We start from the raw sequence: 14,665 nt of genomic DNA on the forward strand, positions 1-14,665 counted from the left end.
TTAAGAACCGTTTGAAACCAGTAACCGTCACAGCAACAGCTGGTTGCGGTGGAAAACTTCACCAGGATACACAAAAGATTTGTTTTAAAGAAAACATCGGAATTGACGAAACAAATGCCTTCAAGAGAAGCTCCAGTTTCAAGAGAAGGTCCCGTTTCGGTAAGACCAGCGGGAAAGTCATTTTTTTTTATTATAAGTAGTTATATCGTACTGAGAGCGAACAACTGTGCCGAGGCTAACGGTTGAGGTAACATAACGGACCTGTTAGAAATGAGGGGGGGAAAAAAAACCCAACTTAATTTGTTAAAAAAAATAAATAAAAATTATTTTGTTTGACAGAGTGTGCAGGGTGGAAGTTCAAGAGTGGTTCTGCAGGGCATTAAGCGGAAATTTTATAACCAATTAATAGAGTGACGGTTTTATTGGTGATTGCACATCCTCACCCTGATCGGTTCACATTATCAACGTCCAGTTGCCCATACCGTAAAGTCCAGTTTGAGACCATCTTGCAAGTGATGTCAATGTTTCCTCAAATTATATTGTGTTTTATGAAAAAGTTTAATAAGTTCAGGTGCATAAAAATTATCAAGCGTTTTAAGTGAGCTTTTTATTTTTTATTGCTGGAGTTGATACCAACCACTGTCTATGCCTGGTGGTCTCCTCTCAGGACATTGGGGAAGAAGGATGTGTTTGGGTCTGGTGTGAATCTCCTGCAGTCAGTGGGTGGGAGGGTATAACTTGGGCAGGTCACATGTGTTGCAAAAATACATAATTCAACATTTCTTAACTAATTGTTAAGAGAACATTTCGGATACACAGAAGGCCCATTTTCCTTTCTGCTTTAACTTCATATTTTGAGGCAATTTTTTGTAAAGAAATAGAAAACATAGAACACCATATAACTGTGTACTCTGGTTTAATAGTCATAGGGGGAGAAGGAAAGCTGAGATTTTAAACAGAAAGGAGGCCCTTATACCTGCCTCCTAACATTTTCATAATGGATGCACAAAACTCAAAAGCAAGCAAGCTTGGAAATGAAGTAAGTCTATTTTTTTCCCTTGGCCTTTTGATTTCAGACAGGAGATTTAACTTACTTCTTAACAGTTTGCTAATTGCACTTCTTGCCTTGTTCAGACCAACTATAGGAAGGACAGAGAGGAGCGGAGAAAGCTGTTCACCTCTTCACACAAATACATGTTCGAAACAATGGCATTTGAGCTATCTTTGACCCCATCGGCAGTAGAGGAATTTGTTCTAGATTCTCCATCCGTAAGTCTTCCTTTATGGCTTTGCCTTCAGAACAACAATCAAATCGGCCAATGAAAGGGAGGGAATCTTTGTATGGAGTAGCTGCCGCTGGTTTGTGATTATGGGCTGGTATGAGTTTCTAATCTAATGAAAATCTGGAACGATAACCCAATGTAGAAGTCCGGTTAAAGTTCAAGCATTTACGGGAGACACCTGATGGTTTGGGGGCCGAACTGAGCTTAGTTCGCTCATGCCTTGGGTCGGTCCGGACAGCAGTTTCACTATTGTCCTTTGGCAACTTTGAAAATATCATTATTGAGGCTGTAAAGTTCTTGGTTTAAAGTGTATCTTTGAGTGCAGCTGAACTTTTTTGCTGTGTTTTTGCTTTTCCCCATACATTTTGTGTTGTGATGCATAGATTTGTATGTACTTTACAGTCTCTTCATAACGAGACCTTGAAGTACCGTGAAGCGATAATGATCTTCTTAGTTATTGAGCGCAGGCAGATGCCCGACTATGTCAAACTGCTGTGTCAAACATCATGAACGCATTATATGTGATACAGTATGGCATTGCGTGCATTTTTTTTCCTTCCACTTTTTTGGGTTTGATTCGATGTTGTCTTTAAATTCAAAAATTTTGATTTTGGTTGGATTGGTATTTGATAGCTGCATCTCTACCTTTTGTGTGTTGTGGACATGTTCTTACCATGTTTTGCTTGCTTGTTTATTTTTTTACGGCACAGCTGGCTGCTTTTGATCGTTTCTTCGCTGCTGAAGGTTGTAAAACAATCTCCTTTGTCTACCAGGAGACTGAGCCCCCAGGAGTAGGTAGGATTACATGCAGAAAGCCTGGAAGTCTGCAGTGTCAGACCTGAGTCCATCTCCTGTTCATGTTTTTCATCTTACAAAGCTTAAGCAAATTTTAGGGCTATAATTAACTGATTTCAGTTTTCTAAAACAATAGTTGTTGCTTATGTCACCCACTTAGGCCATTTTGCCTTTGGTTTCAGAATGTGGGCGCACACTTCAGGGAATTGCCGCACTAGAAAAAGGACGCAGACTGTTTTTAGCCGATTTAAGCAAGACCTGTCTGACCGGCATCTGCTGCTATTTTGCTCGAACAGACGTGAGCCAGCCTGTGACTCCTGAAAAAATACATGAGGTGAAATTTGATGTAGTTTTTCTCTTTGACTTTATTTGTTTTATTTAGTTATTTATTTATTTGTGTGTATGTGCAAAAATATTCTAGTTTTTAAGGTTCACTCATGCAAAGTAGGTAGATAGTTAAAGTGCTCACTCACGGTTAAACTCGAAATAAATTATCTTATTTTACGTCACATTGAGGATAAATGTTTCAAGCTGTAAAAGAGAGAAAGATAATACAATGCTAAAACATACATGTTCCCAAAAGTATTTGAGTCATTCACCATTGTTATCAAAGTAAATAATATTACCTGTGTTTTTTATGCTTCTTCCATTCCTTCTCATAGTTTTTTTTTTCTGATTGTCTCATAGCAAATTTTGTTCTCTGTGATTGATGCCACTGAGGGCCTCTTAAAAGGACTAAAGAATGCCTATGGATTTCTGCTACCAATTCTTGAGACACAGGACAGCTGGGGTGCTTTGGACAAGTCGAAACACGGGGAAAAAGCAAAAAAGAACTTCTTGGATAACTTTAAACATTTTCTGGGCACGCTTGATGGTAGGATTTTTCTTTTTTCTAATTTTCGCTGCGTATTCTTTCAAGTTGACTAAAAATACATGAATGTTGAGAAACTACAAAACTCAAACAATGTTTTAGTAGAATGTATATATATATATATATATATATATATATATATATATATATATATATATATATTTATTTTTACTTTGTCTGTTTTACCAGACCTTCAGATAAGAAACACCAGCGTTGTTCATTTGAGCAAACCGTCAGGTGTCAACTTTTCCAAACTGTCGTGTCTTGAAGAGATGAAAGCCGCAGCTTCTGACTTTGAGGAAGTGCAGCGACTGGAAGAGATTCTGAGGCGCTGGTGCAAGGAAATTGAACAAGTTTGTACTCACATACATTTATCTGTGATCTAGATTTCACAGAACTGCCTTTGATTAGTACTAGAAGTGGTTCAAACAGGATGAAAGATGTTATAAGCCACAAAAAGACAAAGCTTTAGCCTAGAACACTAGTGTTATCTAAACTGCTAACCAAACATGGCAAAATTGACAAGTTAAAATTACTAACAGCCCTTAAATATTTTTTACTACAAAGAGATGCAAAATACATTTTCTGTCAATTCTTTTTACCTGTTCAAAAATTAAGTCATTTTATTGAAACTACAACGTATTCAGATTTTCATAGAAAAGGGATTTGTAAATCACAATTGATCTAAAAAATAAAAAAGGTCTCACCTCAGTAAAAGAAAGACATTGAATTTTCCACGTTATCTGGTTGATATGTTGTTGCTTTAGTAAAATGCTTCGGTGTATTTTCAGGAACAACATTTAAATCTGCTTTTAGGTAAAAGTTTGCAGTTTTATGTACTCTGAAATTACAATAAAAGCAACAAAAAAAAGCTTATAAGTAGATTAATACTCTGTGTTGTACCTGATATTTAAAAAACAATTGTCACTGAAAATCTTTGTCTGAAGATAACATTGAAACCAGCCCCCCAAAAATATTCTAATGGCCAAATATAGATGTATTTATATAACATATTTTGAGATTTAAGCATAGCAAATTAAACTTGGGCCCCAAATTCCATCAGATCCCTTCTGAAACGCTGTCGGTGGTGGTGAAGTGAATTTCTTTGCAGGAAGATGGGGCCCAGATCAAATTCTGCTGAAGGCGACAGACAATGCTGAATTACTGGGATGTCTTTTGTTTTCATCATGATCAGGTCCTGACTGAGGATGATCAGTTGAGGAAAATAGATGCTGAGGGACCTCTGAGCGAGCTAGAATACTGGAAGAAGAAGCACTCAAAGTTCAGCTCCATCGTCAATCACATGAAAAGTGAAGAGTGTAATGCAGTGGTAATGGTACTGCATATACGCCGTTCCAAAATGATAAAGGTAATAATAAGGTTAAGTATAGACTATAAAACATTTTTGCACTGTGTAAAATTTTTAGTGTTTTGAGGTTATGTTCTAACTAACTAGATTCTGAGAAAGCCGTATTTCTGTCAGGAAGATGTTTTAGCTTGTTCCTAAAATAACTGATATAAATAACTTAACATACCCTATTAACTCAATCCATGCTCTTGTGTAGGTGTGGCGGGATCTGGATAAGAGGATAACAGATCGTGTAAATGAATCAAAAGACTATTTAAAATTCCTGTCCACACTGGAGAAAGTCTTGCAAGCTCTATATAACAATGACCCGGTATGTATTTTAAGCAATTTAATAAAGAGCTAGAGCTCCTGTTATAAAACATTGAATGAAAATATTTTTAAAGGGAGAATATAACCTAAAATTGACTTTTTTGTTGTTGTTGTTTTAGTTTATTATGTTACAACATGTTGCTTTGATTTTTTTCATGCATGCTTGAGAGATCCTACAATCTCACCATGTATTGACTATTTCCACAAAGCTCTTCCTTGGGGCTGCAGTCTTTAGCCAAGCTTCCACCTCCCGTCCCATGTCTCCTCACTTTTTCAGGCTAGCAGCAGCAGCAATTAGCAAACACCTGGGACAACTGCGTATCTGCTGAGCTCATCATAGGAACTACTTAGTGCAACTCTCTGAAAAATGGCCATAAACCACTTAAACGAGAAACGTTGTTGTGATGACCTCCTAAAACGGAGTGTCAGAATAGGAGCTTCTTAAAAAGACAGAAGCCCCATTTCAATGTGTTAAATTGCATTTTTAAAACACTTAAAGGAAACATAACTACTTGACTTTGCTATAAAATGGCACTATGTGCCTGGAACATACATAGTACCGCCCCTTTAAATACCCAATTTTTTTTGGCCAGATCATATATATTTATAAACACTTACATATTGTTGTTAATTAAACTCAGTAAAAGGATTAAAAACTTTTCATTTTGTGTGCAAGAATTCCATAATTTAAGATTGTACTTTGTTGATCTCTATTTGTTAAAATGCACCAAGATAAGTTTTTGTTTGACATGCAATTCATAATGTGCATTTCTCTGCCACATAGTTGCACTACATGTTAGAAGGAAGTTCAACCCTTTCATAAATTGTTGTCTTACAACCCTTTGTCTGCACGTAACACTTCTGTATTATAAGTTGTTCATAATTCCAGGATTCCCTGATAAAAAGTGTGCATAGTCTCGTCAACGCCATTGAAATAGTTCACAGAGTACCACTGTTCCGCAACATAAATGAAAAGATGCCATCACTCTTAATTAAAGTAAGTGTGTTATTATTATTATTTAAGATTTCAGTTGTTTTCTAAAAGTTAACCATTCAGTTATATAAACATTGGTAACGTATACTTTTCCAGGTCACAAATCAACTGGTTACAGCGTGCAGAGCACATATTACTGACCATGGCAAGAGTTTAATATGGGATCAGGATCCCGAGCAGCTCACGAGGAAAATGCAGGTGACTGTGATGCTAATACTTCTTATTGTATGTGTTTGAATTGCTTTGGCTTGACTTCGGCAATCATTACCTGTTGCCTATTCTGTTCTGCGTAGGACTGCACAACATTGTTTGAGGAGTATCGGTCCTTCTTCCAGGAAAAAAAACTGACGGCGAAATCAGACCAGAAGGAAAAGGGCTTTGTGCTTTCGGAGCGGCACATTTTTGGCATGTTTGAGAACTTCTGTAAAAGACTTAAAAAGGTCATTGCTGCCTTTTAGGTTGACATTATGGAGATAGCCAAAAGTATATGGCAGCTGACAGGTGTAAACATGGTGCAAATGGTGCAACGAGCTGCAAACAGATATAAATGCTCACTAAGGGCAAAATGAGCTGCACACAGATGAATGAATCAAACTTCAAAAAACCCAAATGCAGTAGCAAAATGGCGGAATCACAAATAAAATGCTGCAGTCACATGAAATAGGAGCAAAAGGAAAAATGCTGCAAAAATGCAAATACGAAGAGCCGCAAACTTGCTCTGCAAAGCAGGAATGCTCCAGACCACTGGGGGGAGTCTGGAGTAGGTAATTATTACCAATGTAAAAATGCTATTGGAGGAGACTGTGTTTTAAAAAGAGATGAAGTATAAGACACTGCTTTCTTCCTCCTTCCACTTTTCTTCTGGACATTAATTCCTCACACCCTGTCTTTGCTTAGATTCAGGCCCAATATGATTTGTTGGTCATCTCCCCTTGAGGGTCTTCTATTTTCAATCAATCAATCAAGTTTATTTGCGTAGCGCGTTTTAGCAACAAGGCAGTTCAAAGTGATGTACAACATAAAAACACAAAAATGTCATTAAAAACATTTGTTTTCAATTGAGAAACCAACAACAAACATTACATTTTGTCGAGTGCCATCATCAAAATCATCAACACACACATCACGTTTGCCGATGTTCCAAAAATTATGGGTCAAAAGCAATCCTAAACAGGTGAGTTTTTAGTATTGGTTATAAAGGAACTCTGTTTTGGCAGTTTGGCAGTTTTCTGTTGATTTATTCCAGAGGCAGAGTAGACTAGACACAAAACTCTACACAAGACTCATTTTGTCATCTGCTGTGTGTTTGCACCTGTCAGCCACCGTACAAATAGGGTAGTTTAAAACAAGTGCTCCTCAACAAGTCACTTCTACAATACTACTCCAAGAATTAACACATTTATTATCTTTTGTAGATCGAACAAATAATCTCAGTGTTCAAGACATTTGAATCTCTTGGAAAGTCAAAGATTGAAGGCATCGAGGTTCTTGCCAGACAATTCCAGAATGTGTCCTTGAATTTGAAAAGAAAGCAGTATGACATATTGTCTCCAAAGATGACTGAATTTGACGGGGATTTTGTCAAGTTTATGAATGAAATCAGCCTCGTTGAGGTATGTCTGTTCCTACATTATGAACATTGTACAAATTATTAATTTCACTGAAAGATTTGGGATTCAGATCATCTTTTAACTCATAAGTTTCAAATACATTTTTGTGGTCGAAGGAGCCTGTTTCAGAGTGACCCAGAGTGATTACCAACATAAATTTGATAAAGAATGTATGGAGTGACCTAGCAATTAGGGTGATAGTACTTAGGCCTTCCAATCTCAAAGAATTGGAGTTCACCACCCAAAATAAATTGTGAAGAAAAAAAACAGCGGAAACTTGCAAAATGGTTTTGGTTGAGCCAAGTGTTGAAAATGGTCAATAATTAAGTTAAAGGGGACGTATCATGCAAAATCCACTTTTTAATATTTAGTTGTGTTCATTTTTCTCTATTCACTTTAATGTTTTTCTTTTGTATGACACCCACTGCTAAACAAGTAAACAAGTTTGGTAATCCAGCATTTTTTCCCCACAGCAATTTTGTAGTTGAAGTTCAGTTAAGTTGCAAGTAGACAAGTCAAAATGTTTGGTTCTAGCGTGTATTAACGCGCATGATTCCTTACATTGCTTCCCCTTATCAGAGCCTCTTCGAAGTGTCTGGTTAAATTTTATTTTTCTCGGGAATGTACTCAGTAGAAAAAGTCTGTTTAGGGAGCACTTAAAACAGACCACTGCTTCAGCAATCTCTATCAAACTGGATTGTACCAGGGATTTTCTGAAAGACTTTGTCTGATTGAGGGTCAGTTCCTTCTCTGTACTGAAAGGAGGGACACAGCAAAGCCGTAAGCTCCAAATAATGTTAAAATGACAGCAAAGCTTATTTTAGACACAAATATTGTGTGTTGACAATGATGTCCTGGCCATTGGTTTGTCAGTATCATTGAACCTATGTTTACTACATTCATATTATGGTAGCATTAATATTTTCATAAGTATCTGATATTCGCAAATTTTCTGTGAACGCGAGGGGACTAGGGGAGTGCGCGCCGTAAGGATCAAGACCGATGCTGTTGTTTCTTTCTCATTCTGCTGCATGTTGGAACGCAAGACGTAACCGACAGCATCCGGTTTAGGATTTTCAAAATAAAAGCTCCTCCAGATTCAATACGTAGAACGGACATATTTAATTATTTCTTGCGCGGCCCGGCACCAATTGGTCCACGGACCAGTACCGGTCCGCGGCCCGGTGGTTGGGGACCACTGATATAGACCATAAGTGAATGATTTACATGTGAAGAGGAAGGATTTAAAAGCATGAACCACTTATTAACAGATACATACGCATGTCTAAGGTTAACTACTTTACGTAGCCATATTTTTTTAAACCGTACAGTGTCGTTAAAAGAAAGAAGGATGACTGGTGATGTACAGTCTCTAAGCAGATGAGTGTTATCAGTTTCACAGCTTTAGGCTGAAACTACATTGAAATTTAAATGTCTTCCTGTTCATGTACACAGAACAAACTCCAGGTATTCATGAATTCATGCTTCTCAAAGATCTACTCATCGCAGCAAGCTCTGGCACTTTTACAGCGGTTAGTAAAATTCATCACAGTGCATTGTGAACATTTTACTGTCATTTTCTTTTATTGTAATATAATTCCATTAACTTTCCTTTTTCATAGATTTCAGAAGCTGAGGCTTTCTTGTCTGGACACACAAATTTTCCATATTTTGCATAATGTTCTCCAGTGCTATATCACAGAAGTGGATAATATCACAAAGGTTTATAGTTTGATAGAACTTAACCACACATAAATACATACTGTAATTTAAGAATGAAACAATTTCGACCTCTTTGTTTGTAGCTCTTTGACAAGGAGCAGAAGGATCCTCCGATTGCTAGAAACATACCTCCAGTGGCTGGCAGAATTGGTTGGGCCAGGCACCTTTTCAAAAGGATTTACGAACCCATTCTATTCATAAAAGTGGGTCAATAATCATAAAAGGTAAGAGTTGTGCGTTTCCTAGTTATTGATGGCTCTTTCTTCCTCTAAAGGAAAACTCAGATGTTCTGTCAAGTGCCGATGGGAAAAAAGTGCTCAGACTGTACAATCAAACTGCAGCCTTACTGGTGGAGTTTGAATGTCTCCAATACCAGACGTGGAAGGATGAAGTTTCCAAACTAGATTACAGTAAGTCCCTAGTTTCTTGCGAAATGCTGGCATTATTTGTCATAGGACACTTAGGCACTTTTTCTGCTCTTGGCGACAGTCCTAAATCATACTCTGCTGGTGCGTCACCCCAAGACCAAAAGGTTTTTGGTTAACTTTGATCCAAAGATAACCGAGGTCATTTGGGAAACAAAGTGTTTGTTAAGCATGGGTCTAGAGGTTCCAAAGCAGGCATTAGATCTTCTCAATATGGAAAGGAAGTTACAGGACAGTCACCTAAGGCTTAAGGTAAAGTACATTTTTAGTTATTTCACTACAGTCGTGAAACAAGGATTGTAATAACCTCATGCAAAGTCACTTCTGCCCCTTTTTTAGACCATTTTGGAAGAGTATGAATCCACCTGTGACAGCATTCCTGATGACTTAAGCAGCTTGCTTGCTTCAAAAGTTAAAAATGTAAGTATTTTGTAAATTCAGTACACTACGCTGTCTGGAAGTGTTACGTGTGGGAATAATTAGTATTAAGTATGGAACTTAATTTTAATTATTACCTAGGGCTAGACCAGTCTAGAAAATAAGAGTTTGGAATAATACTTGTATGTCCAGACTTCTGTATTTAATTGTCTATTGTATCCTTCTTTCTGTCCGCCTTCTTCAGATGATTACACTTGTCCTTCATTCCCTACTTTGACATGTCCTTCCTATAATCCTTCTTTTTTTGGGTATTTCATGTGTTTCTTCTGCTCCTCCCTCTGTCATTCCTTCTTTCCTTCCTTGTGACCTTCTTTTTTCCATGGGTCCTTCCTTCCTTGTTTACTAACGTCCTTGCTTGTAAAAGGAAGTTACAAGCAATTTCCTTTTAATTCAATCAGGAAATGGAGTTTTGTGGTTATAATTTTTTTTAATGCTTGTATATCGGTGCTAATTTAATAGGTTGAAGTTGCCCTTCGCTTTGGCTCACTGCTGGTGACGTGGCCATCCTTCCTCCTGGACAAGTTTATTGATGATGTTGAGACTGCTTTGAATGAGCTCAAACATGTTGTAAATAAGGTATGTTTCTGGATATAAAAAGCTTCCTGTCTGGCAGTTTTAGATACAGAGTTTTCAGCAATACAAAAATATATATATATATATATTTTATATAAAGACTTGAATTAAAGCTAAGGGAGTTATCCTTTGACCACCAAAATGTCTTAATATTTAAAGTTGTGTTGCATGTAGAAATGATTGACTATGTTGCACTTGACATAATAATGATGATGCTCTTTTCCAAAGCTCATTAACTTGCCTCTTCTTTTTTTCAGGCGCAACATATTTGTAAGGCGCACATTGACGCTGTCCTGAAGGAAATCTCAGAGACTCCGGTGATTGACCTTCCAGATGATTACTCGTTGCCCCTGCAGGATCTCATTGCTCTTAACAAGGCATGACCGTAATGAGTAAAAACTGGAATGTTGTCCTTCAGTTTTAGCTTTGCTCCTTATGTGGTTTTTAAATCCTTAATGTTCCGGCTCTTTTATTGTTTGCGTATTTTCTTTTGACCTTTTTCAGAACTTTTGTCTGGAGTGGGCAGACAAATTGAATACTAGATTTACTCAGGTTAAGTGTGGAATCAAAGAGCTTGGAATTATATTGAGGGGCACTGATGAAAACAAAGGCCACGACACATCAGTCAACTTCCAAAGAGTGCGTTTGCTTACCTACTAAAAAACATTTGTTCCATTCTGCTGTACACAGTATTTCACGCAGTTTTTGTGGAATTGCTCTTTTTTTCCCCCAGGAGTTCAAGAAGCTTTACGAACTCTTGAGTACAAAAGTGTTTGAAATCCTACTCAAGACAATTAGGGGATCCCTGGATATCCTTAAAAAGAGAATTTGTGGCACAAGGTAAGTATGTCTGTTTTTGAAACAACCTACCTGTATCAGAAAACTTTGGATGAATCACTTATAGACAAACATTAATGGATATTCAATTTAGTACTTTCCAGAAGTGGAAGTCTGGACCAAGGGTGGATGTGATGATCAAAGCTGAAGCCAAACTTCTCTCCCCCAAAGTGGTAAGTTCCTTCTTACTGACAAGTTTGATTTACCATTGCAGTTAAACTAAACACATTAGTGGCAAAATATTTCTTTTGTATCTAATATATGTGTTTATTAGGTAATGACTCCGGGCATAGATGAGATCCAAAACGGTATAAATCAACTCACTGATGCTGTGGTGGAAATCAGCAAAGGAATAACATGGGATAGGGAGTTTAGCTGGGAATACTCTGATGCAAAAGGTAATTAATAGTCAATGTGTTAATTAGGTCTAAAATAAATGGGTAGGAATAAATAACAACCCAGTGACTAATGAACATCAGTTGAGTCACTCACTTTGAAGTAACCACTATTCCTGAACAAACATGCGTTGCATTGCATTGAGTTGTTAACTTTACGACAAATGCCCGTTATATATAACTTATCACAAGCATACCCAGTTCCAAATTTTGTTATTTTTTTCATATACAGTAGGTGCAAAATTTTAAAATCTACTTGAATAATTATTTGACGTCTAAAAATGAAATAGACAATTTACATGCAGATTTTTCTTTCAAAGCTCACACTAGCAGAATGTAGATGACAAACCCAAGAAAATACATCACATGGCGATGAGCAGTAATCAGCTCCTGAAAATGTTCACATTTAAAAATTTAAGTGTTTCCAGTTAATTTATCCATCCTTTTCTGTGTCTTAAAAAAAAAACTAGATTTGTGTGAATATTTAACAGAATATAGATCCACAATTTTCAGATTAATAGCACGTATGTGCTATTAAGTTTTGTTGAAATAGTATTCATATTGAAAATTTAGGGATTATGCCACAGACTACACTTCATTGTGGATATATATGTTCACAACAACATATGACATTTATTTATGTATTTTCTTTACTTTACTTTTACATTTGATTAATGGTGTTGCTTGTTGCTTTTCTGCTTTTCATTCGTCTGGCCATGCTGCCACAAAAGAAAATTTCTTTCCTTTGGTTGTTGAGCATAAGGACATTAGAAAGATTGTTGCTGTTCTAAAAACTGCCATCACTAGCCAAAAGTCATTAACAACTGAGGCTCTGAAGAAGTTCAGTCAATTCCAGATGCTATGGGACGTGGACAAGAACCTGAAAGTCAAGGTTTGTAATTGAGAATATCATCCGAAAGGATCTATTTAATGACATTTCTTTCACAAAATGAAATCCATGTATGAGGGCTACATTCAAGAATATTGACTAACTAAGCCAGAATCTATAGTTAACAGAAAAAAAATGCTTTGAAAATATAACAAGTTGAATTTTAACCAGAATAACTTTTTTTTCTTATAATTAAATGTGTTTCTAAAGGAATTTATGGATAAGAAACCATCTTTGGTCCAGATAAAGTCTGAAATCCAGCACTATGAGTCAGTGGAGCAAGAAATTGCAGCTATCCCACCTCTCCTTCATATTGAGTGCATTGAGCTGTCAACAGGTATGGTTTGTTTTAGATAGCAACTCGATAATGTCCTTGGTATTTAATTTTATTGCATATTTGATTTCTTATTTCTACTTCACATTGTATTAGACTACATCTAACACACAGGGAAAGTTAATTTGATAAGTATTAATAAGGTGCAGTAGTGTCCAGTGGGATTCCAACACATTATGTAAAAAGTTTGCTTCAGAATATTTTTATATTTATTGTAATAATACAAGATTATATTAAGAAATCCACATATAAAATGAATTTCAGTCGATTAGTTTGAATATGTAAATATTCCATGAATCTATAATCTGGAAATTTGAAGACAACCAGAGGATGACGACATTAACTAGGGACACTTGATGGTCTTTTATATGTCTACACAACAAATTAAAAAGTAAATTCTCCAAACAGCTCTATCAAAATGTTCCCTTTTTGTAAAAGAAAAACACTCTGACTGTTAACACTGAGCGTAACCAGTGATACCATCTAATCCAGAACTAAAATGTGCTGCTTAGTTCTGGATTAGATGATGTGATATTTTCTCCTAATCCAGAACTAACAATTAAATTGTTCGGGTTTTTGTTAAGTTCTAAAACTTAATAAAGAACTTTCATCAAACAACTCCATGGTAAATTATGTTCAGGTTCTGCATGAGGAATGTGCTATTGTGAATGCAGGCACTCTTAAGAAGACCTTGACAGCCGAGACCAAAGCCTGGAAAGCACTGATTTGTAAATACCTGAAGGAGAAGTACAAGAAGAAAAAGATTGACGTCGCCATAGCGATAAACCGATATGGTGCACAGCTGTCAAAACCTGTGGCGGATCTGGAAGGTGCGCGTCAGGCAATGGCTACCCTGTCAAAGCTTCGTGAGGAAGAAATACATATTGATATGACACTGATTAACATCAAGGTATGACCTACACAATTTACTTTTATATTGTTATTTAAACGTAGCAGAAAAAGCTGGTAAAATTGCATTTGGTGCATTTTGTTGCTGTTTTTCCTTATAACAATGTTCTAAGAATAAAGCTTATATAGCTGGAAAGCTTGCTTGTTTCCTCTAAAATAGTGCTTCATATATATACAGTATATTCACACATACATCTATTTAAGCAATAAAACAATGCATAATAATTTTTTTACCATTTTCTATGTCATTCCTACAAAAAAAAAAACATTTTACAGGAAGCTTACGAAATTTTGATGAAAAGCGAAGCAGTGATGACCAAAAAAGAAGTTGAGGGGGTGTACGTCCTGGGCACTTTCTTCTCAGAACTTCAGACGAAAGCCGTTCGTACTCCCAACGAACAATAATTCATTTTTGTTAAGATGTTATAATGCATTCTGTCCTGGACTTTAAAAAAAAATCTTTCATTTCTTAGAGGTCAGTCCAGGAAGTGCTTATCATTATGCAACCCGACTTCAAACAAGACCTTCTGGGATGTGTGACTGTTTTCAAGCAAGATGTCGACACTTACATGGTAGAATTTGATTGTGTAAGTAACCTGCATATATTTAAACGCTTTTCAAAATATCTTTCAATTAAAAAACATAGTCTTACAGTATGATATCACTACTTGGTCTCTCATTTCAGGACGGTCCTTTGGTGCAAGGAATTGCTCCACAAGTGGCCAGCCAGCGGCTCCAAGGATTTCAGGTGACACTGTCATTTAAATGAAAACTTGCATTGGTTTAGGATTCACTTAACTTTTTTTTTTTTTTTCATCCCATTTAGAGTTCTGAACATTTCTGTTCCCATTTCTTAAAAAATATATATATTACACGCCAAAAAGAAAACTATTGAAGCATCCATCTTATTCC

At 36.5% G+C, this 14,665-nt stretch overlaps 1 protein-coding gene across 1 annotated transcript in view; it reads left to right on the top strand.

Annotated features, from left to right (window-relative positions):
* Positions 1–18: 18 nt before the first annotated feature.
* Positions 19–14,665, top strand: part of LOC122838423 (dynein axonemal heavy chain 8-like) — a 39,438-nt gene continuing 24,791 nt past the window's right edge. Inside the window, exons 1-31 of the mRNA XM_044129066.1 lie at positions 19–159; positions 924–1,039; positions 1,135–1,269; positions 1,994–2,078; positions 2,261–2,412; positions 2,766–2,952; positions 3,139–3,302; positions 4,145–4,318; positions 4,515–4,628; positions 5,517–5,624; positions 5,718–5,819; positions 5,915–6,061; positions 7,037–7,234; positions 8,687–8,763; positions 8,854–8,953; positions 9,037–9,156; positions 9,228–9,363; positions 9,443–9,630; positions 9,718–9,798; positions 10,276–10,392; positions 10,647–10,766; positions 10,894–11,028; positions 11,123–11,229; positions 11,321–11,399; positions 11,501–11,624; positions 12,353–12,513; positions 12,721–12,847; positions 13,519–13,754; positions 14,030–14,134; positions 14,227–14,340; positions 14,439–14,501. Of these exons, the coding sequence (XP_043985001.1) occupies positions 998–1,039; positions 1,135–1,269; positions 1,994–2,078; positions 2,261–2,412; positions 2,766–2,952; positions 3,139–3,302; positions 4,145–4,318; positions 4,515–4,628; positions 5,517–5,624; positions 5,718–5,819; positions 5,915–6,061; positions 7,037–7,234; positions 8,687–8,763; positions 8,854–8,953; positions 9,037–9,156; positions 9,228–9,363; positions 9,443–9,630; positions 9,718–9,798; positions 10,276–10,392; positions 10,647–10,766; positions 10,894–11,028; positions 11,123–11,229; positions 11,321–11,399; positions 11,501–11,624; positions 12,353–12,513; positions 12,721–12,847; positions 13,519–13,754; positions 14,030–14,134; positions 14,227–14,340; positions 14,439–14,501 (3,798 nt within the window). The 5' untranslated portion in view covers positions 19–159; positions 924–997. The remainder of the gene's footprint in view (positions 160–923; positions 1,040–1,134; positions 1,270–1,993; positions 2,079–2,260; positions 2,413–2,765; positions 2,953–3,138; positions 3,303–4,144; positions 4,319–4,514; positions 4,629–5,516; positions 5,625–5,717; positions 5,820–5,914; positions 6,062–7,036; positions 7,235–8,686; positions 8,764–8,853; positions 8,954–9,036; positions 9,157–9,227; positions 9,364–9,442; positions 9,631–9,717; positions 9,799–10,275; positions 10,393–10,646; positions 10,767–10,893; positions 11,029–11,122; positions 11,230–11,320; positions 11,400–11,500; positions 11,625–12,352; positions 12,514–12,720; positions 12,848–13,518; positions 13,755–14,029; positions 14,135–14,226; positions 14,341–14,438; positions 14,502–14,665) is intronic.

This window comes from Gambusia affinis, linkage group LG10, assembly GCF_019740435.1.
Source record: "Gambusia affinis linkage group LG10, SWU_Gaff_1.0, whole genome shotgun sequence".
In the NCBI taxonomy this organism is placed as follows: domain Eukaryota; kingdom Metazoa; phylum Chordata; class Actinopteri; order Cyprinodontiformes; family Poeciliidae; genus Gambusia; species Gambusia affinis.